The sequence below is a fragment of the Panthera uncia genome, chromosome A2, assembly GCF_023721935.1.
Source record: "Panthera uncia isolate 11264 chromosome A2, Puncia_PCG_1.0, whole genome shotgun sequence".
NCBI lineage: Eukaryota > Metazoa > Chordata > Mammalia > Carnivora > Felidae > Panthera > Panthera uncia.
Genome location: NC_064816.1, coordinates 51143467 through 51166988, shown reverse-complemented (window position 1 = coordinate 51166988; position 23522 = coordinate 51143467). Strand labels below are relative to the sequence as shown.

At 41.4% G+C, this 23522-nt stretch overlaps 1 protein-coding gene across 5 annotated transcripts in view; it reads left to right on the top strand.

Moving 5' to 3' along the window:
• Nucleotides 1-379: 379 nt before the first annotated feature.
• The window catches only part of TAMM41 (TAM41 mitochondrial translocator assembly and maintenance homolog), a 50258-nt gene continuing 27115 nt past the window's right edge, over nt 380-23522 (top strand). For 4 of the 5 annotated variants that reach the window (XR_007460234.1, XM_049642746.1, XM_049642747.1 and 1 more), the window contains exons 1-4: nt 380-574; nt 3127-3309; nt 5953-6045; nt 13146-13296. Coding sequence is in view for 4 of the 5 variants with exons in the window: in XM_049642746.1 (XP_049498703.1) it covers nt 440-574; nt 3127-3309; nt 5953-6045; nt 13146-13296 (562 nt within the window). In the remaining variant the exon portion in view is untranslated. Of the gene's footprint in view, nt 629-3126; nt 3310-5952; nt 6046-13145; nt 13297-23522 lie in introns of all 5 variants that reach the window. The other variant, XM_049642748.1, reaches the window with a different exon arrangement.

The following is a 23522-nucleotide window of genomic DNA, read 5'->3' as shown; positions in this document are numbered from 1 at the left end:
GGGTCTCCGCGGAGCCCTCGCGTCCCCACCCGCGGAAGAGCGTCATCTCTTGCGCCTTTGAAGCGCGTGTGCTGGCGAGAGGCGTGGTCGGGTTTGGCAGCTCCGCAGGCCTGACCGCCGACCACCTGGACCACCCTCCGGCTCTTCTCGGTCCTGGGCTGGGGCTGGCCTGTAGCCCCGAGCCCTCGCCTGTCCCTCCACTTCCCACCCCCGGCTGCAGTCTTCTGCTGCTTCCAACTCCCCACCCTTAACTGCCTGCCCCGGTATCTGTCCCCCCCCCCCCCCCGAACTGGGCCCCCCCCGGCCCCCCCCCCCGGCGCCGTAGGCGAAAGCCAGGCTCAGCTCCTCGGGGAAGTGAGACAGGATCTTGCGGCCGCCCCCCCCCCGCCCTCCGCCCTGCTCTGCCCCTCCAAGGGCCGTGTCTCTGAGCCCCGAACCCATGGCGCTTCAGGCGCTGCAGAGCTCGGGGGTGGCCTTCCGCAAGATCCTGTCTCACTTCCCCGAGGAGCTGAGCCTGGCTTTCGCCTACGGCTCCGGGGTGTACCGCCAGGTGGGGCCCAGTTCAGACCAGAAGGTGAGCCTGGCCCCGGGGCAGGCCCCATGTCGGGAATCGGCCTCCTCTCACGAGGTGCCTTTTGCCTTGGATCCCTCCAGAGCCCTAGAGCTGCCTCTACTACGAGCACTCCACATATCAGCTAGCAAAGTGCAAACTGTGGGAAAGTGTTCCTGGTATAATGACATCATGAGCTGAATTTTGGAGGATAAGTAGGAGCCCACTTATCTCCGGTCTAGAACAGGAGATGCAGTTATGGGGAGGGGAAAGCTGATGCAGAGGCAAGATGGAAGGAAGGAAATATTTGCCTGGTGCTGGTTCAGCGTACTCAGCCTTGGCAGAACATTGGAGTTTTCCGAGAAACTTTAAAATGCTGATGCCTGGGTTCCACTTGCGGAGATTCTGATTTACTTGGTGTAGGCTCAGACCTGGGCTTCAGATATTTTAAAAAATACCCTGCTGATTCTGATAACGCAGCCAAATTTGAAAGTCACATGTATCGCTGTGGGAAAAAATACAAAATGAGCCTCTTGACTTCAGGAAGCTGAAGGGCCAGGGCAGACTCAGGGAAGTTATCAGCAAAAGTTAGTGAGTGACCAGTATATTTACCAATGCTCAGAACATTTAACAAGAGTCTATTTAGGACTATGAGTTGTTACTCTTCAAAGTTGGCTGAGTGCAACAGTAGTGAGGGTACGGTGTTCCTTGTGTTGCAGTCCCTCCCCCTCCCCCCCCCCCCCCCCCCCGCCGTAAATAAAATGGAAAAAAGTTTGCTTTCAAGGTGGAGACAAGATTCAAGACCTTGCAGAGAAGTGGCAGGCAAATATTTTCATTTAAATGGGGCTGTTAATGACTCTCTCCGCTAAGGCTTTAGAGCTTTTGCTGAATTAACATAAAAGGAAATGGAGTCTAAATAGAGATGTTGTCTGGTGAACTGGATTTTTACTTGCGGCAGTTCATGCACAGCCTAACAATTCACTGTCTTCTTTAATAAACTAAGGAAAAAGAAGTGTGCAGATTGTGATAGGGCCCCTCTTGGATTTGGACACCTGGCTGTAATCTGTCCTTAGGTTAAAGTTTGTTCACTTCCTGGTGGAGCCATCTATGCTGTTGCTTGGGTTTCCTTTTTCCCAACTATACTGTATTTAAGTGATATTTTGCTTTAAATTGACAATATGTGAAAAATTATAGATTGTAGGAAATTCTATAGATTATTATAGGCTAGTTATTTTTTCTAACCTGTATTAACATAATTATACATTTTTAAAAAACATGTCCACCCCAAATCTTCAGTTTCACCAGTGGTTTGTGGATTACATTTTGAAAAACTTAGAGCAGGCCTTAGCCTCCTGATTCAACAGCCACTTCTTCATTTTTGCATGAAGATTTTCCTTTGAGTGGACCTGGAATTTCCTCCAAGAACAGGCCCTTTCTTCCCTTTCCCTCACCCTCATTCCCTACAAGATAACAAGTCTTATAGATTCCAACAGGAAGTTTCAGATCAGTCCCTACCCTCAGTGCCTTACTTAGTATCTTTTTCATTTCTCACTGGGAATTTTGCAATTAACCGCCTGTGTGGTTTCCCGGCCTTTAGTCTGTCTACCCTCCAAGGAGCTCTTCTGTAGGAAATTTTTTTAGCCTGGCAACCAGCCTCCGTCTCTGGTCTCATCACCACCCCCTGCTTGTGTTCTATTCCAGCCACATCAAACTCAATGCAGCATCAGGAACATGGCCAGCTCTCATATCTACAAGAATGCTTTCCTTTAACAGGACCCCCTTCCCTTCCCCATCCTTCTAATATTTCCACCAAGCCTGCTTAATTCTTGCACATTCTTCAGGACTCAGATTTATCAGAGTCTTGAAGAATATGATTTTATAGCAAGATTTCTGCTTCCTGTTCTGACCCCACTCTAAGTGAAATTAGTACATTTTGCATTCCTCTGTCAAGTTCATTTAGTGATAATTCATCTCTTCTCCCTAGTAGACTTTTTTTAATCTCTACCCCAAGATCTATCAGAGCTCCTTGTAGGTGCTCAGTGAGTGGTTGGTGAATGGCTAAGAATTAAAATAACTTATTTCCCTTTCTATAATATTTTACAGAGCTTTGCCATACTGTGTTGTTTGATCCGGAAGAAGAGTGGGACACATTTAGATGAAAGGCCAGGTGGCATAAGGTTCAGCACAAAGAATTTGTAACCAGACTGTGTCTGCCACTCACTGGCTTTGTGTCCACAGGCATGGAACTTACTCTGTGCCTTGGTTTCTTTTTCTCTAAAATTAGGATGATAACAGTACCTATCTTGCAAGATTATTTTGAAGATAGAATGAATTATGGTGCATATAATTCAAAGTATTTGGAAGAGTACATGTTGGGCAGGTCAGTACTGCTGTTACTATGTGTATTGATGAAAACAAGCTCAAATTGGTACCAGAGACTTGCTTACATTTTTGCTGACAGCTTCAGGTCTTCTATTTTATTACTCATAATGGCGTAGAATGTTGGAGCTTTCCGCTCTATTTAGGTGCCTTTCTAGGAATCAAAACTAAAATCATTCTCTTTTCTTCATTCCCAGAATGCCATGCTGGACTTTGTTTTCACAGTAGATGACCCTGTTGCATGGCATTCAAAGAACCTGAAAAAAAATTGGAATCATTACTCTTTCCTAAAAGTTTTGGGGCCCAAGATTATCACCATTGTACAGAATAACTATGGCGCTGGAGTCTACTATAATCCATTGATCATGTGTGATGGTAGGGTAAGTGACTTCGGACCTTTGTTGTAACTTGGGTGGTTATTAAATTAAATATTAGAATACCAGCTGAATATATATGTTCTTGCAATTAGGAACTGTTCGCATTCCTGCTGGATAAAGGTGGTTGAGAGTAACTGTCTTTAAGTTTTGCCTTTGGCCAGTGGTTCTCAAATTTTAATGAGCATCAGACCCACTAGGGTGCCTCTTGGACACACAGATTGCAGTTCCCCATCTCCAGAGTTTCTGATTCAGTAGGTCTGGGGTAAGGCTTGAGAATTTGTATTTTTCTTTTCTTCTTTTCTTTTTTTAAAAAAATTTTTAATGTTTATTTTTGAGAGAGGGAGTAGGGGAGGGGCAGAGAGAGAGGGAGACAGAGAATCTGAAGCAGGCTCCAGGCTCTGAGCCGTCAGTACAGAGCCCAATGCAGGGCTCCAACTCATGAACCGCAAGATCATGACCTGAGCCAAAGTCGGAGGCTTAACCGACTGAGCCACCCAGGTGTCCCTGTATTTTTTCTATTGAGATATAGTTATATAGCATTGTGTTAGTTTTAGGTGTACAATGTAATAATTTGATATGTGTGTGTATTGCAGGATGATTACCATAATAAATTTAGCTAACATTCATCACCACACATAGTTACATTTTTTTTTCTTATGGTAAGAACTTTTAAGATTACTGTCTTAGTAACGAGGATTTGCATTTCAAACAAACTTCCAAATGATGCTGATGCTGCTGGTCTGGGAAACACTTTGAGAACCGCTAGTTTGGTCAGTGGGAGGAATAGGCAGGCCCATTAAGGATGAGCGTGAAGATTAGTCTTATCTATATGGAGGGGCAGATACTCCCAGGAAGAAGTTGGAAGTGAAGAGGGTAATTGGGAGAATGTGGTGCCACATGATAGGAACCTCCTGGTGCCAGCAAGTGGGTAGAATTTGAGGATGCACCCCGTCTCCCTGCTGGAGAGCAGATAAGATGCACAGATCCCAGCAGAGTGTTGTCTGACAGCAGGAACCCTGCCAAAGGGTCTTTCACATGAAGGGGTCCAGTCTCTAAGAGAGCTCCCAAGACCTGGGCAGGACCGCAGCCTGAGAGGACCAATGGGGGACTATGTCACATCCCTCCCAGAGATTAGCTGGGCTACTGTTGACATACAGGTTCCGCCAGCTATGCCAGTTCTGCTTCATGCTGCTGATTGCTTAGATCAATCCTGCTTTGATATGCCCATAAATCATCCCTGAGGATCTCCTTGAAGTGCAGATTATGACTCACTTGGTCTGGAATGGAGCCTGAGATTCTGCATTTTTTGACAAGCTCCCAAGTGATGCTGATGCTGCTGGTCAATGGATCACACTTTGAAGGGCAGAAGGTTGGAGTATTGACCTGAGAAGGATTTTGAAGACCTGTCTGATCTTGGCGGGTATGGGCACTATGATTGGTGATGTCTGCATAGCCTCTGGGCTAGATGTATACTTTTCTGGTTGAGGTCTAATCCTGCTCCACCTGCATTTTGCAGTTGAAAAGATGAAGGTTCAGAGAGTGAACATGGCTTTCATAAGGTCATGCGACTCGTTAGTGACAGTTAGTGACTTTCAGGTCAGTGGTGTTTCCATTACCTCCCAGCTGTTACATGCCTGCAGCAAGAAGGGCTTTTTCTGCAGTATTGCAGCCAGATTGGAGGGGAGATTGTTGCTCGGTGCAGCTTTTCACGTCTGCTTCAGTCATGCCAAACACATAGCTTTGTTCTTTCTCCATAATTAGTATTATGCTGAGCCTATCTCTAATTAGTGGTTTCAAACAATATTACAAGCTCCAGTAACCAAATGTTGGGGCATAATTATATGCCAAAGAGACTGTACTTTTTAATTGAAATTCTTTAGCTACTTTTTAGATATTCGTAGCCTGAGAAGGCTGTTTGGATACTGAAGTTTAGCAAAGTGAGTCTGAAGTTATTCATTGAAGCAAATGGGATTTTGTAACCTGGAACAACTACATTTAGGGTTTGTACAAATTGCTTTTGAAATGAGCTTGGCCATAATTCCATGTGTTTAGCTCTGATAAAGAGGTTTAATTTTTGGAGATGTAGCTTTGTAATTACAAAAGTGTTTGAAATACTCAGTAGCAAAAGGGAAGTTCACTATGTAAAGGAATTTGGTGAAAACTTCTAAAGAAAATGTCTCGTATTCTGTGATGAAATGAATGTTGGAAGCCCAGACTGAAATTCAGGGACCTAGTTTTTACACTGCTACCATGGTTATGCCATTTATTAGGTTTCTTATTTCTCAGATGAGAACCATGAACTATATCTTGGCTTCTCACACTGTCTGTGGTACAGACTCGGTTTTTATTTCCAATCCAGGGAGGACCAATATGTACTAGACAGCACCTAAGAGCCGTTGTGCCTTTAACATCACAAGAGCCTGAGTAAAGATAGTGGTCACTTCACCTCACATCACTGAGGGGACAGATCAGTCTTGGAAACTAATCCTTTGTGACAGATTTTGTGTTTTCACAAGGTAGATTTTAAATGGCTTTGGAAATCTAGGTGCTACTCTGCTCAGAAATTTATTACCTTAGGTTTTGCATTTGCAAAAGCAATAGTATGGTATTTTGCCCTTCTTGATGCCCATTTCTCTTCTTTTCCAGCTTATCAAATATGGGGTCATTAGCACTAGTATTTTGATTGAAGATCTCCTCAACTGGAATAATTTATACATTGCTGGACGACTCCAGAAACCGGTGAGCAAGTGTTTTATTGGCTGCCACAGTTAAGGATGTCTCTCCTCTCTGAACCTAACCCTGCTTTCGTCTTTGTGATTGCATTGAGATGGAACTCCAAGAAACAAAAATGCATTTCAGATTCCTTTAAGTCCCTATAGAATTCAGTGCCAAACAATATCCAGATATTACCCACACTACCCCTGCCCGCTCTCTAAAGATAGTCCAGTTGTCTGAATGGATCAGCCTCAGAGTCAGTACCTATAGATGGCAGTACCTTTGGATGGCAGAAGAGGTGCTCAGTGCCTCAATAGAGCCTCTATCAGCATGACCCAGATCACCATTTCGGAATGTAAGTGCCACAGGGCAGTTTTTGTCCACTGACGTATCCCATCAGTGCCTGGGACAATGCCTGGCACACAGTAAGCATTCAGCAACCATTTGTTGAATAAAGGAATAAACCAGGTAGTCATTCAGAGGGGAGTAGATTCTGATCCCCTTTCTTACTCTCCTCAGGCCAGTGGTGAGATCCTGCAATAAGTCCTTCCCTCATTTGGGATTCTACTAGAGGAGGCTATGGGGGGAAGGCTTCCCCCTGGGCATAGGAAAGAAGTGGAAAGGACTTGAACTTTTGACATGTATTTACATATTACATTTCTTCTTTTTTGCTGATATATAGCCTATTTTCCATGAAGGAGTCTTTTCATAGTTTAAGAACTGTGTGACATAGTCACAGTTGCTAATGTCACAGCAAGGAACGATTTTTGTGCTGTTAGAGAGTCTCAGGCCCCACAACAGGGTACATGGATTGTTCTCAAATGTTTCCCATAAGAGGGAATATGCTGCTCCCTTTTTTGTCATTTACGGCAAAAATTAAAAGATTTATACAACCTTAGCTCACTTGGTTGTGCCATAAAAATCTCTCTTGATATATATGGGCAGTCACAATTCTCTTGCCTTGCTTCTGGGCTTAGAATTTAATAGTGCAGCTCATTAGAACATCCAGAACCACTTGATCAGGGCAATAGTTACATGGGTAAGTCTGTGTATGAAAATTTGTCAAGCTGTTCCCTTTAAACTTGTGCACTTCACTAAAAACATTTAAGTCCAGAAACAATAAGCTTACTGAAATAACTTCATATTTATGTAGATGAATTTCGCATTTCTAAGCTGCATAACTAATAAAGACAATCTAGTAAAGCTGGATAATCAGTAAAATAATTGAACAAATAGATGTAATTGAAAATTTGTATATGTTAATTTTCTTTCCATTTTTTCTTTTTTAATTTACAAAATGTGTAGTCTGATGAGTAATGCAAGTGGAATTAGAAGCCTTGGGTCTTATTCATTCATGCCACTTATTAGCTGTTTATGTGAACTTGGGAAACTTGTTTGATCTTTTTGAACCTCAGGTAATTTATTTAGGATAAATACAGTGCTTGTCCTGCCTGCCTCACGAGGGCAGTGACTAGTAGAAGCAGAACGGAAATGCTAGAAAGACATGGGTATTTTAGACTCAGATCTAGGGCTTGGATCCCAGCTCTGACACTCCCCAGCTATGTGACCCTGCACCAATGACTTAATTTCCCTGAGCCTTGGGACATCCTCATCTGTGTATGAGGCTGACAGACACCAACCTTAAAAGGGATTTGAGAAATGCCTAAATCTAAAATGCCTAGCACTGGGCGCCTGGGTGGCTCAGTTGGTTAAGTGTCCAGCTTCGGCTCAGGTCATGGTCTTGCAGTTCGTGAGTTTGAGCCCCACTTCGGGCTCTGTGCTGACAGCTCAGAGCCTGGAGCCTGCTTTGGATTCTGTGGCTCCCTCTCTCTCTGCCCCTCCTCCACTTGCACTCTATCTCTCTCTCTTTCAAAAATAAATAAACATTTGTAAAAAAAAAAAAAAAAAGAAAAGAAAGAAAATGTCTGGCACTTAGTAGATACTCAGGAAATGATCTTTACTTTCTCTTTGTCCTTGCCTATCTCAGTTATTTTGAGATAAAGTGAGATACTGAATGTGAAAATGTTGTATTATGCTCTGTACTATGATTTGTGCTTACAATATTTCCATTTTTTTTTTAAATAAGCTTTAGAAAATGAAACACCGTGAAATCTCAGAATTTAAGCCCTGGAAATGACCTCAGATTTCATCTAAATGTCACATATCCTGGTAAAATAAAACCAGCAACTCAAGACAAGTAGTAGCTGCTACACCCATCTTGATAAAAATTGCATTTCTCATCTAACTTGAAAAAGAAAATGTTATCAAGAATGATGACTATTCTTCAGGCTTATTAAGTTTCTAACTCAAGAAAACTAGGCTATCTTAAGAATCACTTGAAAATAACACATGGTAAAAAATAAAATCAAAAATTATAAATGGGCAAATTAACTTTCACCCATTAGCAGCTTCCCTATCACCTAGAAATCACTGCTAACCAGAGAATTCGGTGATAACTATCTTTAAACCAATGATTTTTGCCACTAGGTGGCAGCAAATAGTAATGAAACTTGAACAAATCTGATAAAAAGAGGGTTGATAGCATTGTGGACAAAAAAAAAATAATTGAAGATCTTAGAATTGTGAGAATATGAGTGCGAATTCTTTGCTTTTATGTATTTTCAAAGAAGTATTTATGTTAAATGATATTGTCTAAAGCTCTAAAATTGTCTTCCATATTGCAAATAGAATTTCTCAGTTCATGTCTTTAAAAGGAATATACAGAGGGTATGTGGGAATTCACTGTACTTTCCAGTCAGTTTTGCTATAACTCTAAAACTGCTATAAAAGATAAAGTTTATTAATAATAATAAAAAAAGAAATATAGGAACGCCTGGGTGGCTGAGTCAGTTGAATGAATGGCTCTTGATTTCTCCTCAGGTCATGATCCCAGAGTTGTGGGACTGAGCCCAACAACAAGTTCTGTGTTGAGCCTGGAGCCTGCTTAAGATTCTCATTCTCTCTCTCTCTCTCCCCCTCTCCCCCTCTCCCCCTCTCCCCCACCTCCGTCTGTCCCTCTCCCCCACTTGTGTGCGTTCTCTCTCTAAAAATATATATATAAAAGAAATAAATATAAAAAGATGGACATTTCTGGAAAAAATTGAGTGTAAATTAAATTTCTATTATACTTTATCATTAACTTACCTTGTAACTGAGGAGATGAACTATTTTTATTTCTAGGGCAGCTTTAAGTTTCTGAGTCATTTCCCAAATCATATTTCTATGAAATATGAAATTTAAAGTATTTAACAGAATCTTGTGGCCAATCCTTTCTTAGGTCAAAAGAACTCTAAAGTAAAATTAAGTCATTCCCCTAATTTATTTAACCTAAGTCTGGGTTTTTGTATATCTATGTTTAGATAATTTGGCTTGAATTTTTAAGACATTCACATTGACATACAATGTCAATATTTTGCTAGTAATATAGCTTTTTTATAACAAATTATTGACCTATAATTCATATATCATACAGTTCATCCATTTAAAGTGTTCAGTTCAGTGGTTTTTAGTATATTCACAGTTTTGCAATTATTACCATATTGTAAATTTATTGATTTGCTTTTTGCAGATAGAAAATTCCCAGTGGTATTAAAGATCCCTGAAAGAGAGTTGGAAAACCTGACTTACTGGTTTGGGCTCTGCCCAGTTGTGAGCAAATGTTTGCGTCCCTAGCCTTTGAAATGCAAAATTTGAGCCATTAATATACTTATTCAGACAACTAAGTTTTTTCTCTGTGGTTGCTAAAGGAATAAAAAAAATAATAACACCACATTGCTGACTCTGGAAAAGCCCGCAGTCCAACAGGCGTATAATAAGGTTTCAACTAGCTCGAATGTTCAGTGTTTCTTCTTAGTCCTCAAGCAGTAACCATTTAGAAAAATTAGTCTTTCTGGTCATTTGGAATGGGAAACTTCTGTGAGAAGTGTCATTTGGTTGAGTGTTTGAACACTAGGTAGGGCTGTGTTCCTTGTGAACTGTAACTTCACTTTTTGCAATTCAAGGACTGTCTCCCTGTGACCGTATTCTAGAGAAAACCACATGTGACTCTCTTTTTTTTCTGTTTTGAAAGGTACTCACAAATCTCTCCGAGTTGGGCTTTTGAAAGTCCCTTCAAGCATTGCCCCTTCCTCTTCCCAGTAAAGATTTTTCTCCTTGGCAGTAGTGCTAATGCTATCTGTGTGGTTCAGGTCGGGGCATTCCCAGTAAGATACAAACAGCTATTCACAAATCTGAGGACTTTCTTTTTTTCCCAGGCCTCTCTGGCAGCGTCCCAAGAGTTCGCTGGCTTTTCACTCTGAACCACAAATAACAGTGCTGCTGAGACAAGTTCCTAGGTCACCTTACACTGGAGAGCCAGATCAGCACAGTAGCAGAGTCTTCTGAATTGACATTTTTCCTTTGAGTAAGGATGCTTTTATTTTTACTCTCTTAACCTTAAATAGCAAACAGACTGCTTTTCTACAACCTAAGTAGAACAGCTTTCTTAGAGAACAAGTGTATTGCTTTGAATAGGAACGTTTTCCCCAAAGTTACTCTTTGCATCTGTGATTGGTTAGCATCTCAGAATAACCTGTTTTTATTTTCTGTAAAAGCCACCAAAAAGAGAGAGGATGAAGAATTATTGAGCAGGACCTGATGAATGAGGATGACAAATAGGGTTTTGGAAGTAAACCTGTGTCACAGGGTTGTAGAAAGAGCTCTGGATAAATCAGGGACCTACGTCCTCTCTTGGGGTGCTTCTCAAGGGGGAGTCTTTTAGCCTCCGGGCCTCAGTCTTCCCATTAGTAAGATAAGGAGGTTCCCCTTCTAGATCCATGATTCTATATGGAATACAAAGTTCATGAAAGTTATTCAAGGAATAAATATAGGTGTTATTATAGCACCCTAACATAGCTTTTAATCATCTTTTCAAGATAAATTAACCAGCACCAAAAAAAAAAAAAAAAAAAAAAAAAAAGTTAGCCAGAACAGATCCCTAACTAAATGCATGAGAATAATTCAAAATATTTAGAGCAGGATTTGCCAAGTATAAGGGTGTTACCCTGATTTTTGCCATCGACTCATTATGCAACCTTGGGCAAGTCAGGCTACTGGACTGCACCTTCGTTTTACTTTCTGCAGATGATTGCAATAATGCTAAACTCACCCAAGTGCTGAAAGGCTTAATTAAGGGCTATTAAGTGCTGTAATTACAAGGGAGGAGTTGGTAGTAGTGAATAAAGTGGCTTACCTACCATTTGAGACGTTTGGATGTTATAAATATGCCCTTAGAAAAAAAGTAGGGACAAAAGGTGAAAGACAGAAGTGAGGTTCTTAAGTTTATAAAATAGTTATGTTTCATAATGCTGTTTTTTACAATTAAAAAAAGAAACTCTATTTTGAGACAGACATCCCTCCTTTATCCTTGCCATCCAATAAAACTTCAGAGTTTCTCATAGTGTATGTCTTTTATGTGCCATCTTAATTTTTCTCCGAAATCATCTTCCTTTGACAAATAAAAGGCAACTTAAGCCCTGTTCTCTAGAATGGGGGAAGATTTGGTGACAGCGCCACATTGTGTACGGAAAGCGAATCCATTTCGCTCGTGTGAGAGTCTTTATTAGGGACTTCTAGACCCCTTCCTTGTTAAGAAAATCAGAAGCAGCCTGATGGTTTATGGATCATGCTGGGAGTGTAAATTGGCACAGCCACTCCGAAGAGCAACTTGGCATTTCTGCTTCTAAGAATGTACTTGAGAGCAGTGGTTCTCAAAATGTGGTTCCTGGACCAGCAGCATTAACATTACTGGGGACTTGTTAGAAATGTACATTTTCAGGCCTGACCCAGGCCCACTGAATCAGAAACTCTGGGGGTGGACCTAATAATATGCATTTTCACAAGCTCTCCCAAGAGATTCTGGTGCTTATTAAAGGTGACAACCCCTCGCCCAGAGAAGCTCTTGAATCATGCCGCAAGAAAGACCCAGAAGGAAGCTATGGGTCCATATGCAGTATCTCATGATCTAACCAACAACCTTATCAATTTGGTTCTGTTATTAACCCCATTTTACTGATAAGGGATTATGGCCATAGTCACAGAGCTAGTAAGAAGTGGAGCTGGGTCTTGAACACATTTTCTTTCTCTCCCCCCCCCCCCCAATATTCCTTTTATTCATTCATTTATTTATTTATTTATTTTAAAAAAGCTGGCCAACTAATATCATCAGTTCCCATACTTTTTAATGTTTTCACACCTGTGAGTACCCCAAACCTGGGCATCCCTGTCCTAGATACCATCCCCAGCCCCCTGCCATCATAGCCTTGTTGAACACATTTTCTTGACTTTACAGTGCAGTCTTCAAAACAGAGAATCTCAGAACAGACTGGACCAATGTGTAGTTTAATGGACTTGGTGGAAGTCAAAGAGAGCAGCTTCTGGTGGGTGTATTCAGAAGAAAAATCCTTTTTATTGACCAAGTCACTCATTAGTACATGAGATAGTTTGCATTTATCATTTCATTCGATCTTTGAAACAATTCTTTGCTGCGTATTTATCCTCATGTTGTAGATGAGGACTTAAGTTCAGAGAAGTTAAATAATTTGCCCAAATTCATACAGCTAGTAAATCCCTAGACCTGAACCCATACCTATCCCCAAAGCCATCTGCTTCTACTGTAGCTAATTTTCTTTCCTTTTTCCTTAGTGAAGTTCAAAATAAAGGATGAAGTGCTTAGGTTATATATGGATAAGAACAAAGGTGAGTTCTAAATAAAGGAGTTAAATGCCTTTCTCTACCATGAAATTAAGTAAAGAAGACTGAGACTATAAAATTGTAAAATACAAAATTTCCCGAAGGACATTCATTCCTTTTATACTGACTTCTTTTTCAAAACCCATGGAGAGTTTATTCATTTGAGAGAAATTTTTCTTTCTTTTCTTTCTTGTATCTGGTATCTTTGGTTTAGCATCAAATGCAAGCCTCTGGGATTGCTTATTAGAATAGCAATTATTTTGTGTTGGCTGGCCTAATCTTGTAAGATCTTTTGGGCTAAGGGTTTGGGACAGCTCCAGTGCATGTGTAAACCCGTAGCTTGAGCAATACTCTACTCCTGCAATTTTTCTTCTGAATGTTATGCTTTTTTGCAGGTGAAAATCATAGCAATGAATGAGAATGTTGCTCTTAGGTCAGCCCTTGATAAAAATCTGAAGAGTGCTGTGACCACGGCTTTCCTCATGCTACCCGAAAGCTTTTCTGAAGAGGACCTCTTTATAGAGATTGCTGGACTGTCTTATTCAGGTTAGTAGATCTGGTGCTCACGTTTTCTGCAAGGAGATTTGTTGTGCAGACCAACATTCCACTCCTCACGCTACACAGGAGGCATGGCACCCTTTGTCCTGGATCCCATCACTTCCCATGCACATTCCTGCAGGAACCCCATGATTTGCCTCCAAGGTCTCTCCTTCCCACATCTGTATATAGATCACTCCAGGGTAATGTTGCTGTTGTTGTTACTGTTCATTTTCATTTTGAAACAATTTCAAACTGACAGAAGAGTTTCAATAATGATATAAAAAACTCCCATATACCCTTTCCCCAGATTTGCCAATTTTAATGTTTCACCACATTTGTGTTGTCATTCTCTTTGTACCAGTGGTTTTCTGACTCTAGTGTGCATCAGAATCCCCTGGAGGGCTTGTAAAAACAGACTCCTGGGCCCACCCACACACAGCTGCTTTGGTAGGTCTGGAGGGTGGAACCTAAGAATTTGTATTTCTGGAAAGTGGATGATGCCATTGCACCTCTATGGACCCCACTCGGAAAACCACTGCTCTCTCTGTATCTGCAAATACTGTATTATGTTTTTTTTTCTGAACTATTTGAGAGTAGGTCATTCATATCCTGTCCCTGTCAGGCCAAATGCTTCAGTATATGTTTCCCAAGAACAAGAATGTTCTCTTAAATAACCACAGTACAGTTACCAAATTCAGGAAGTTTATCACCAATACAGTACTTTTATCAAATTGAGGATCCATAGTCCATATGTTATTGCTGGTCACAGTGATGTCCTTTTTAGTATTTTTTCCCCCCTCAAGTACATGATCCAGTCAGGGATCACATTTATTAAGATGTCCTCTCTCTTTTATCTTTTAATCTGAAACACTTCCTTAGCCTTTTTTTGTCTTTCATGATATTCACATTTTGAAGTCTCAGACCAGTGATGTTTGTGCCCTGATAAGCAGAGTTTTCTCTCTTCTAAGCAATCCATGGGGAGACATTTGAAGATCATGAATATATTCTGCTTCCTGTCAAACTTTCCTTCCTAGATTAAGCATTCAGTGATGATTCTTGCTTGAACCAGTCTTTACTATGATGGTTACAAAGTGGTGACTTTCCAGCTCCACCTCTCCTTGCACATTAAGGAAAAGCTTTCACTTCTTCCCCATTCAATACTTACTTTATCAATCTTAACTTCCTTTCCCTTTCTCCTTAAACCAGTTGTGTTCCTCAGATATGTCAAGGGCCCCCTTCAGAGGGGAAGGGGAAAGCTGGGAAAATAAAGCCCCTGGCCCCTAGCCCCTGACCTGGCCACAACCTGAGGGGAGTCCCCCTTCCTGTTTATTGTAGTAAGGATCCATGTAAAACTTCATTTACAAAAGAGTAGTCTGCTACTTTTAAAATAGTTTGAAAACCACTGTCTTAAATAAATGTCTTCTTTCCCAGCTTTTAAGTGTGAGTCAAGGAACTATGCTCAAAACACTGCAAAAGCAGTTTACTCATTTTCTGACTCCCTGTACAGATAAGATTTCATGGAAATCTAATGCTGAAAGAGACCACTAAGGCCTGTTCTTCAGTCTTTTTTTTTCCCTGAAAGGCAGCTTGCAGGACTACAGCTGCAGTTGCAATACTGGGGAGAAAGGAAGTGACAAAACCTCCATCTTGGTTGCTTCCAGCCCCACGTGGCAGCAGCCCTGCCTTTCGGCAGAAAGTGGAGGAGCAAAGGCTGGTGCGGCTAAGTACCAGGATGAATGGGCCTGCGCGCCACATGTGGGCAAAGGGGGCCCCCATGCCCCCCTGTGAAGAAAGATGGACCCAGAGCCTTTTTTGAAGGGCTAACTTGGTGGGAGAGGTGCAGAGCTGATTTCTGCTTTGCCCACACCACTGCTGCTCTTCCATTTTCTCCCCATGATCAACATCAGCAGAGTGTTGGCTGGATTCTAGGAGTTCCTATACATTCTGAGCATTGACTAAAGAAGTTTATCAAATGACATAACTGCCTGCACCTATGAGCAGACTTTAAGTTAGCATTCAAGCTGCAATCAGTCTTCAGCCGACTTTTGCTTTGTCTCCTGGAAGGGCCGTGATTTATACCCTTCTCTTCTCCTGTACTGTGAAACAGGTGTTGGGTGTTCAGTGAGTACTTGCTGACTCATAACAGTATCATTCTCTGTTTTTGCTTCTTTTATAATAATTATTATACAGCAGTATAGCAGTGCTATACCAGACACAGATAGGTAGGTGGGTAAGTAGATAGATGAGTAGGTAGGTGGGTTGAGGGGAGGTTAGTTCTATAGAAAAGTTGATCATTTATTCCATCATTGAAACCTCACACAACAAGCCTGTTTGTTCAACAGACATTTCCAGTGTGCCTTCCATGTGGCACACACTGCCCCAGGTCCTGGGTATACACTGGTGAGCATGATGTGAGTGAGACTCCTCAAGGAGTTCATGTTCTCTTAGGTAGAGCCAGACAGTAAAGAAGCAGTAAGGTCATTTCAGAGAGTGGTAAGTGCAATGAAGAGAAGAAAATAACTCAAGATGAAGGCCACCGTAACGGTGGATAGTCAGGGAGGACCCTCTAAGATAGTGATGTCTGAGCTCATATCTAATAGTGGCATGGAGCTTGCCCTGGGCTCCTAGGAGAAGGGCAGAGAGAGAGAGCGAGCGCGCTTCCTATAAGGCAGGTCCTCACCTTGGTGTGCCTGACTCCAACTTTCTCAGCTTCCACTTTTTCCCATTTCTTATCTGGTCTCCTCTTGCTCTCTTATTGTTATATTATTTATTGCTTAACCCAGATTTGGATCTGAGAATTTGACCAAGGATCCCACATTACTCACTTCACGGAGGTTGGCTTCTTTTTACTGCAAAATGTAGAACACAACATTTGGCACATGTTCTCCAGAGGGAACTGAATCCAGCTTGGTGCGGTCCCTAGCTTATATGTGAGACACTCTGCGAAGAGCATTCTATTAGCCGGTGGTTAGAAATGGGAACATACTTTTCCATTAGGACAACATTATATGATGGTTGTTCCTAGGCCAGGACACAGCACAATTAATGGTTACCTACTCTATAATATAATGGAATTAGAGTGGACTAGTCAGGATAGGGAAGGATCTAGGCCCTGCAGGTAGATACCTTTCACAGGTATGAGACCTGCCTCAGGCCATGTGTTGAAAGGCAAGCTTTTCCTCTTGCCTTTCCTAGACTTCTGAGAACCCAGTATCCTTGAACTGATTGGATTCTAACCTTTCTGCAAACCACCTAAATCTCCCAAGCCCCCGGAATATTGCAAACTTTAAATTATCCACCAATCTCATTTTTATTTACAGCTTTGACATTTATTTTGCACCGTTTCCATGTGAGAGACAATATGTTGTTCCTAACCTGCATAGGTCAGCATTTCTCCCTGGAAGGGGGTGGGGATGGGGAGACAGGAAACACCATCTCTCCATATTATTGGGCAAGTTCCTGCCCATAGTTACTAGCAGAGACAAGAGCTGTCTGTATTACCAGTAGTAATAATAACCCCTTACAATTTTATATAGTATTTAAGGATCACTTTGCCTTGGGGGTCGATCTTGACGGCTTTGTTGTAAATGATGGTGAGAAAGGAGTAGGTGGAAGATGAGAGCCTGAAAATTGGGAAGGCGTAAGCTTTCTAATCCTTCACTTATTCTTAGAAGTCAGCATTTAAGTAAACAGAAAAGGAAAACCAAATGAGCTTTAAAGGGTCACCTTGACCTTTCTCATGTAAGTACAAACTATTAAAATGACTAATTTTACATAATGATCCTGGTTTAACATTTATCAAATGAATCAGCGTCCCATACCTCATGAAGAATTAAAGCTATAATTTCTGCTCTAAGGAACTTCACATTAATAAACATGCAGTCATAGTGAGTCAGTGATAGGCTTAAAAACAACACGTGTAAAAAAAGCACAGAGTGTGAAAGAACACAGCTTGTTTAGGGAAGAAGGAATAGATAGATGTGACTGAAGTCCGTGGCTCATGGTAGAAACAGTAGTCATTATTATGTGCCAGGAACGACTCTCAATATTTTTGATTGAATAACTAGTTTAACCTTCACAATAACCCGTTCCTTTGTGTGCTGATTTATTGCCTGATTTTAAGATTAGAAAACTGAGGCCCAAATCTGTCTAAGGTCATTTGTCTGGTAGGTTAGTGGGTAGTGGAGCTAGAATTTTATTTATTTATTTTTTAAATGTTTATTTATCTTGAGAGAAAGAGAGAGTGAGGGAGGGGCAGAGAGAGAGAGAGAGAGAGAGAGAGAGAATCCCAAGCAGGCTCCACACTGTCAGTGCAGAACCCAACATGGGGCTTGAACTCACAAACCCTGAGATCATGACCTGAGCTGAAATCAAGAGTTAGATGCTTAGTAGGGGCGCCTGGGTGGCTCAGTCAGTTAGGCATCTGTCGTCAATTCAGGTCATAATCTCACAGTTCCTGAGTTCAAGCCCCATGTCCAGCTCTGTGCTGACAGCTCAGAGCCTGGAGCCTGCTTTGGATTCTGTGTCTCCCTCTCTCTCTCTGCCCCTCCCCTGCTTGTGCTCTGTCTCTCTCTCTCTGTCTCTCAAAAATAAACGTTAAAAAAAAGAGATGCTTAACTGACTGATCCACCCAGGCTCCCCTGGAGCTACAATTTTAGCCCACACTCTTCACCATTTAACTTCACTGCCTCCCTGGTATTTTGGAGAAGAGGTTGTGTGCTGGGCAGGCCAGGCAAGGCATTGAATACAAAGGTAAATGAAAGTGGAATTTGACACCCTGTACACAAGCAGGAGCCACAGGTCTCAGGCATTGCAAGATGGTGGGAGATTCATTGCTGTGGAAAGATCATTTTGCCAACACTGTGCAGGAGGCAGAGAGACTAAAACAGGAAAAAGTCTTACTCAACAAATAATGATGAAAGTCTCCTATGCCAAGCACTCTTTAAGCTCTGGGAATGAAGGAAGTAATTAAGGCAAGCATTGTCCCTGCCACTGTGGGGCTTTGATTCTGGTTGAAAAGTCAGTCAGCAAACACGTGGCAGCACTAGAACAGGGGAGGGAGGCGAATGTGTACGTGTTACATTAGTGTAACCAGGGAAGGCCTCCGGGGGAGATGGGGGGTGACATCTGAACTGAGCACCACAGATGAGGACCCATGTGGAGGGCCCCTCCCACCATGAGAGCCATGCAGGCAGACAGCAAGATAGTTAGGACTGTGTTCGCATTTGGCCGGCCGTGCATCCCCAGCCTCTGGGACAATGCCATGGTACATAGTGGGCACCCTGCACATCTCTGTTGGGTGGATGGACAGGGTGTGAATGGTGATGAGGGCTCCAACTAGAGCAGCACCTCAGAGAAACGTACAAATTCAAATTCGTGTCAAGTCCTTCTTAAATCAAGTATCTTATTTTGTACCTTGCTTTTTTTTTTTTTTTTGAAACATTGTATTACTTCACCGAAAGCAGAATTAGTGAAGCGTTTAAGAGCTGGAACTGTAGAGTCAGAGGCATGGGTTCGTATCTCAGCTGCACTCTTAATTTTTTTGTTTTTAGGCAAGTTTCTTAGCACCTTGTGACTCAGTTTCTTCATTTCTAAAGAAGGGTTTTATATGGATTAAATTAAATCATACATGTAAATGTACTTAACACAGTGGTTGGCACACAGTAAATGCTCAGCCATTGTTATCTTAGATACGTGGTGTTTATAGATACTAACACAGCCACTTGAGGTTGTAGACAAAAGAAAGAGAAAGATGGCAGTCAGCCCTGACTTTGAAGACTAGCTTTGTAGAAGTGCTTGAACCTCTCTGAGCCCATTTTCTTTTTGTAAAACAAAAAGAACTGTTCTATAATAAGGTTTTCAATGAGATAATATATATAAAAGTCCCAACATCACACCTCATTGATAGTTGGTTCTCAGAAAATGATTACTGTTATTATTCATTACTGTTATCGTGTATCATTGCTGGCCGCGTAAGTTTTTCTTAAGTTGAGACACCATTATTTGCTCGTTCAGTGGTAGATGGACACTCAGTTTGGCTCCATTTATCATTTTATTAATGACACTGCTGTGAATCACTTTGGAGAAATTACTTTGTAGGGGAAGGGGGCAGAGAGGGCCATGAACTTCCTTGGATATGTTCTCCAAAATGGAATTATATTGTTAGTTATAAGAATTACAAAACTTGTTACATGTTGCCAAATAGTGCTTGTCAAAATTAGGAGGCGTTAGAGTTCACTTACATCAAGTGGATTATTTGGCCCTTTCCTGTCCTTGAGAAGTAAAAAACACCTTTAAGCACTCTTGTGTAAAAGAGAATGGGTTTCTTTCAATGCCAGGTTGTCTGAATTCAGGCTCAGCTACTTCTAGGAATAAGACAAAGCAAGGAAGTTGCCAGTTGAGTGATTCTTGGAGGAAAAAAAAAATAGTAATGGGTGCCAGCCCTGTAAAGTGTGAGTAAACATCCTCATTTCTGGACCCTGGTAAGAGCCAGTGAAGAAACTTTCTCTGGAGTGAGAGTTATTAAGTTTTATTCTATGAGAGTCACACCATCTGAAACCTTGCAAGCAGTGTCACTGGATAACTTGCATATTGGAGATTGACTATTTCAGTAATTTGGAAGCATATTTCTCTCTGCTTGCCAAGCTTGAGCTTTTGCTGAAGCCTCAGTTGGAACTCTGTGCTTAGACACTTGGTAATTTCTGAGAAAGCAGTACTCCAGAAGGGATATTAATTGTCAATAATAGCTAATGTTTTTGGATTACTTACTGTGTGTCAGATACTGTTCTAAGTGTTTTACATGTATTAACTCATTTAATCCCTGAATCTTATAAACTAGCTACTATTATTGCTTCCATCTTACATTTGAGGTAGTGAAGCCCAGAGAAGCTAAGTAGCTTGTAAGCTTGGATTTAAACAAAAGTGGTCTGGCTCTAGAACCTTTGCTCTGCTACAAAGGATCTGTGGTGGCAGGTGTGATTCCTGGTTCATACGTGGGACAGTCTTCCCCCAGGCCTCAGGGCCCTGGATGTGGCTCCCCACCTCCCTCCCTCCCCCGCCCCCACACCCACCTTGTCATCTTTTTCTGCTTGTGTTTTTTTCACAGCACTTCCTGTTGTCTGATACACTCGTTATTTTATTCACTTGTTGGTTTGTGTTTGGTCTCTGTTCCACTACTAGAATGTAAAGGGCAGAAATGTTTGTCTTTTTTTGGCTCACTCTACCCCATGCTTATAGTGGTACCTGACACATACTAGGTGAATGAACAGATAAATGGCTGTGATACTGGTGCCTTCCTGAACCAGTATCGTAAACCAGATTCCTCCGTGTCCCTTTCTACACTCAGCCATTTTGTGTTCACTCAAGTATGAAAAGAAAGGTGATTCAAATTTGTATCACCAAGTGCATCAGCTGTTTATTCTTATCTCATTCTCTTCTACATTATGAGTTAGTGGGATATGGTGCCTTTTCTAACACCATGGAGATATTTTGGGAGTTGCAATTTGAATGGTGTGTTAGACCGCCTCCTAGACATGCTGTCTTAGTCATCTTAAAATAGGTATTATTTTGTACACATGCAAAAGAATGAAGTTGGACTCCTAACTCATACTATGTAGAAAATTAACTCAAAATGGATCATGGATATAAGAGCTAAATCTATAAAGCTCTTAGAGTGACTTTGGGTTAGGTAGTGGTTTCCTAGATAGATACCAAAAGCACAAACAACAACAGCAAAAAAATAGATAAATGGGAAAATTAGATAAATGGGAGAAGAGATTTACAAATCATGTATCTGATAAGGAACTAGTATAAAGAATTCTTGGAATGCAATAAAAAAACAAGTAACCCAGTATAAAAATGGGCAAAGAATTTGAATAGACATGTTTTCAAAGAAAGTATACAAATAGCAAGCAAGCACATGAAAAGATGCTTGGCATCATTAGTCATTAGAGAAATGCCAGTTAACGCCACAGAAACAGTGCTTCATACAATGGCTATAATCAAAAAGACAAGAACAAGTGTGGATGAAGATGTGGAGAAGTTGAAACTTGCATGCATTGTTGGTGGGATTATAAAATGGTGAAGCTGCTTTGGAAAAACAGTTTGGCCGTTCCTGAAAATATTAAACATAGAGTTACCATATGGCCCAGCAATTCTACTCTTAAGTATCTACCTAAAAGAAATGAGAACACATATCCACACGAAAACTTGTACACAAATGTTCATAGCAGCATTATTCAAAAAAAAAAGCCCAAAAGTAGAAACAACCCAAATGTCCCTCAGCTGAGGAATGGATAAAAAAATGTGATATAGCTATCCAATGGACCATGATTTAGCCATGAACAGGAAATGAGTATTAATACATGGTACAACATGACAAACTTTGAAAACATAACACTAAGTCATAAAAGACCATTTATTGTACAATTCTATTTACATAAAATGTGCAGAATGGGCAAATCTACACATACAGAAAGTAGATTAGTCTTTATCTAGGGCTGGGGTTGGAAGGGTGGAGGGAGACAGAGAGTGGCTGCTAATGGGTACAGGGTTTCTTTTAGGGAGGCCAAAATGTTCTAAAATTCAATGTTATATAACCCTCTAATATATTCTAAAAATACTTAAAAAATTGAATTGTATATTTTACATGTGTGAATTGTATTAGGTATGTGAATTACATCTCAAAAAACGCTGTTAAAAAAAAGAATATTATTCTGCCATATCAACATCCAATTTGGGCTCCTTTTCTTAAACACTACCACATAAGAAATTCCACTTCCGTAACCCTCACTGAAATGATCTGTTTTCACAGCACTTGCTGCCTCAAGCAGGGCGTATATCTTTATATCTCTGATGTCTGGCACAGCTTCTGGTACTTACTAGCCACCCAAATATTTATTGAACTGAAATAGCGGCTGTGTTGCAGTTAGTTTAAGAGGGAAAAGTTAGCCAGTTATTATCTTCAAGGACTCAGGGCCTCCTCTGCCCTGTATCCTTTCCCCGTCCCAAATACATTATCACAGCAACAGTACTGTCTACTTTCCTATTTATGAAGCGTTCTCTACTGCCTTAACTCATTTAAATCTAAAAAGGACTCTGTGTGGCGCCTGGGTGGCTCATTTGACACTGACACCCAGTGAGTGCCCACCTCTTGATTTCAGCTCAGGTCACGATCCCAGGGTTGTGAGATCAAGCCATGCTAAGCATGGGTCCTGCTTGGGATTCTCTTTCTCTCTCCCCACCACTTGCACATGCTTGCACGTTCTCTCTCTCTCTCTCAAATAAAAAAATAAAAATAACCTTGTGAGGTCAGTATGATTGTTATAGCCATTTTACAGAGAAGAAACCTACTCGGAAAGGTTAATCTCCAGTCCCTCTGAGACCCTGCCAGACTTGAGAGCCAGGGCCTCACCACTGTATGCTGTAGCCCTTACATCCCTACCTTGGTAATAAGGCCCCTGACCACTGGAGGCATGCTAGAATCACAAAGCAGGCTGACTACAGATGCTTCACAAGTCTCTGGGTTTGTTTCATTTCAAAGTTGAAGAGAAATTATCCTTTTGGTTACCCATTGTTACTAGACTGGCAGTTCTCTGGCTGGAGCGGTCAAGATTTAAACTTAGCAGTCGAGGTATAAAATAAAAGCAGTCGGTTTTTCTCAGTCCCTGTGTTTTGTTGCAAACGTCTCTGGAGGTAAGAAAACTTGATTCTTATGATCAAAGTGCTGGGTCATGCTGTGCCCACGATTTTATTCATGTTCTGAAGAAGCAGGTCATAAGCCCATTCGCTTGCTCTTCCCTGTGGCTGACCTAGTTGTGCTGCACGGCAGCTGGACAAATTCAGTTCAGCAGACATTTACTGATGTGCCTTCCCTGTGCCAGGCAGCGCACAAGGAGCTGGAGATGCAGGGGTGGAGAAGCCCCAGTCCTTGCTCTTAGAGAATCCCTAGTATTTTCCAGGTCTTTCCTTTAATCATGACATGCCATTGTTCTTTTGGCGAGGATTTGCATTAGTCGGCTGTTACATTTTAGTAAAATACAGCCACGCTTTCAGAAAGTTACTGTCTAACATACAAGAACACTTTGTGGAATGCACAGAAAGAGAAGAAATGACACAAATGTGTAGAACTCAACAATGATGCAAACTGATGTTTCACTTCAGAGCCAGCCAGGTTGGATTCAGAGTTGGATGATGTCCTATCCCTTCAAATATCGATAGAATCCATTTATAGG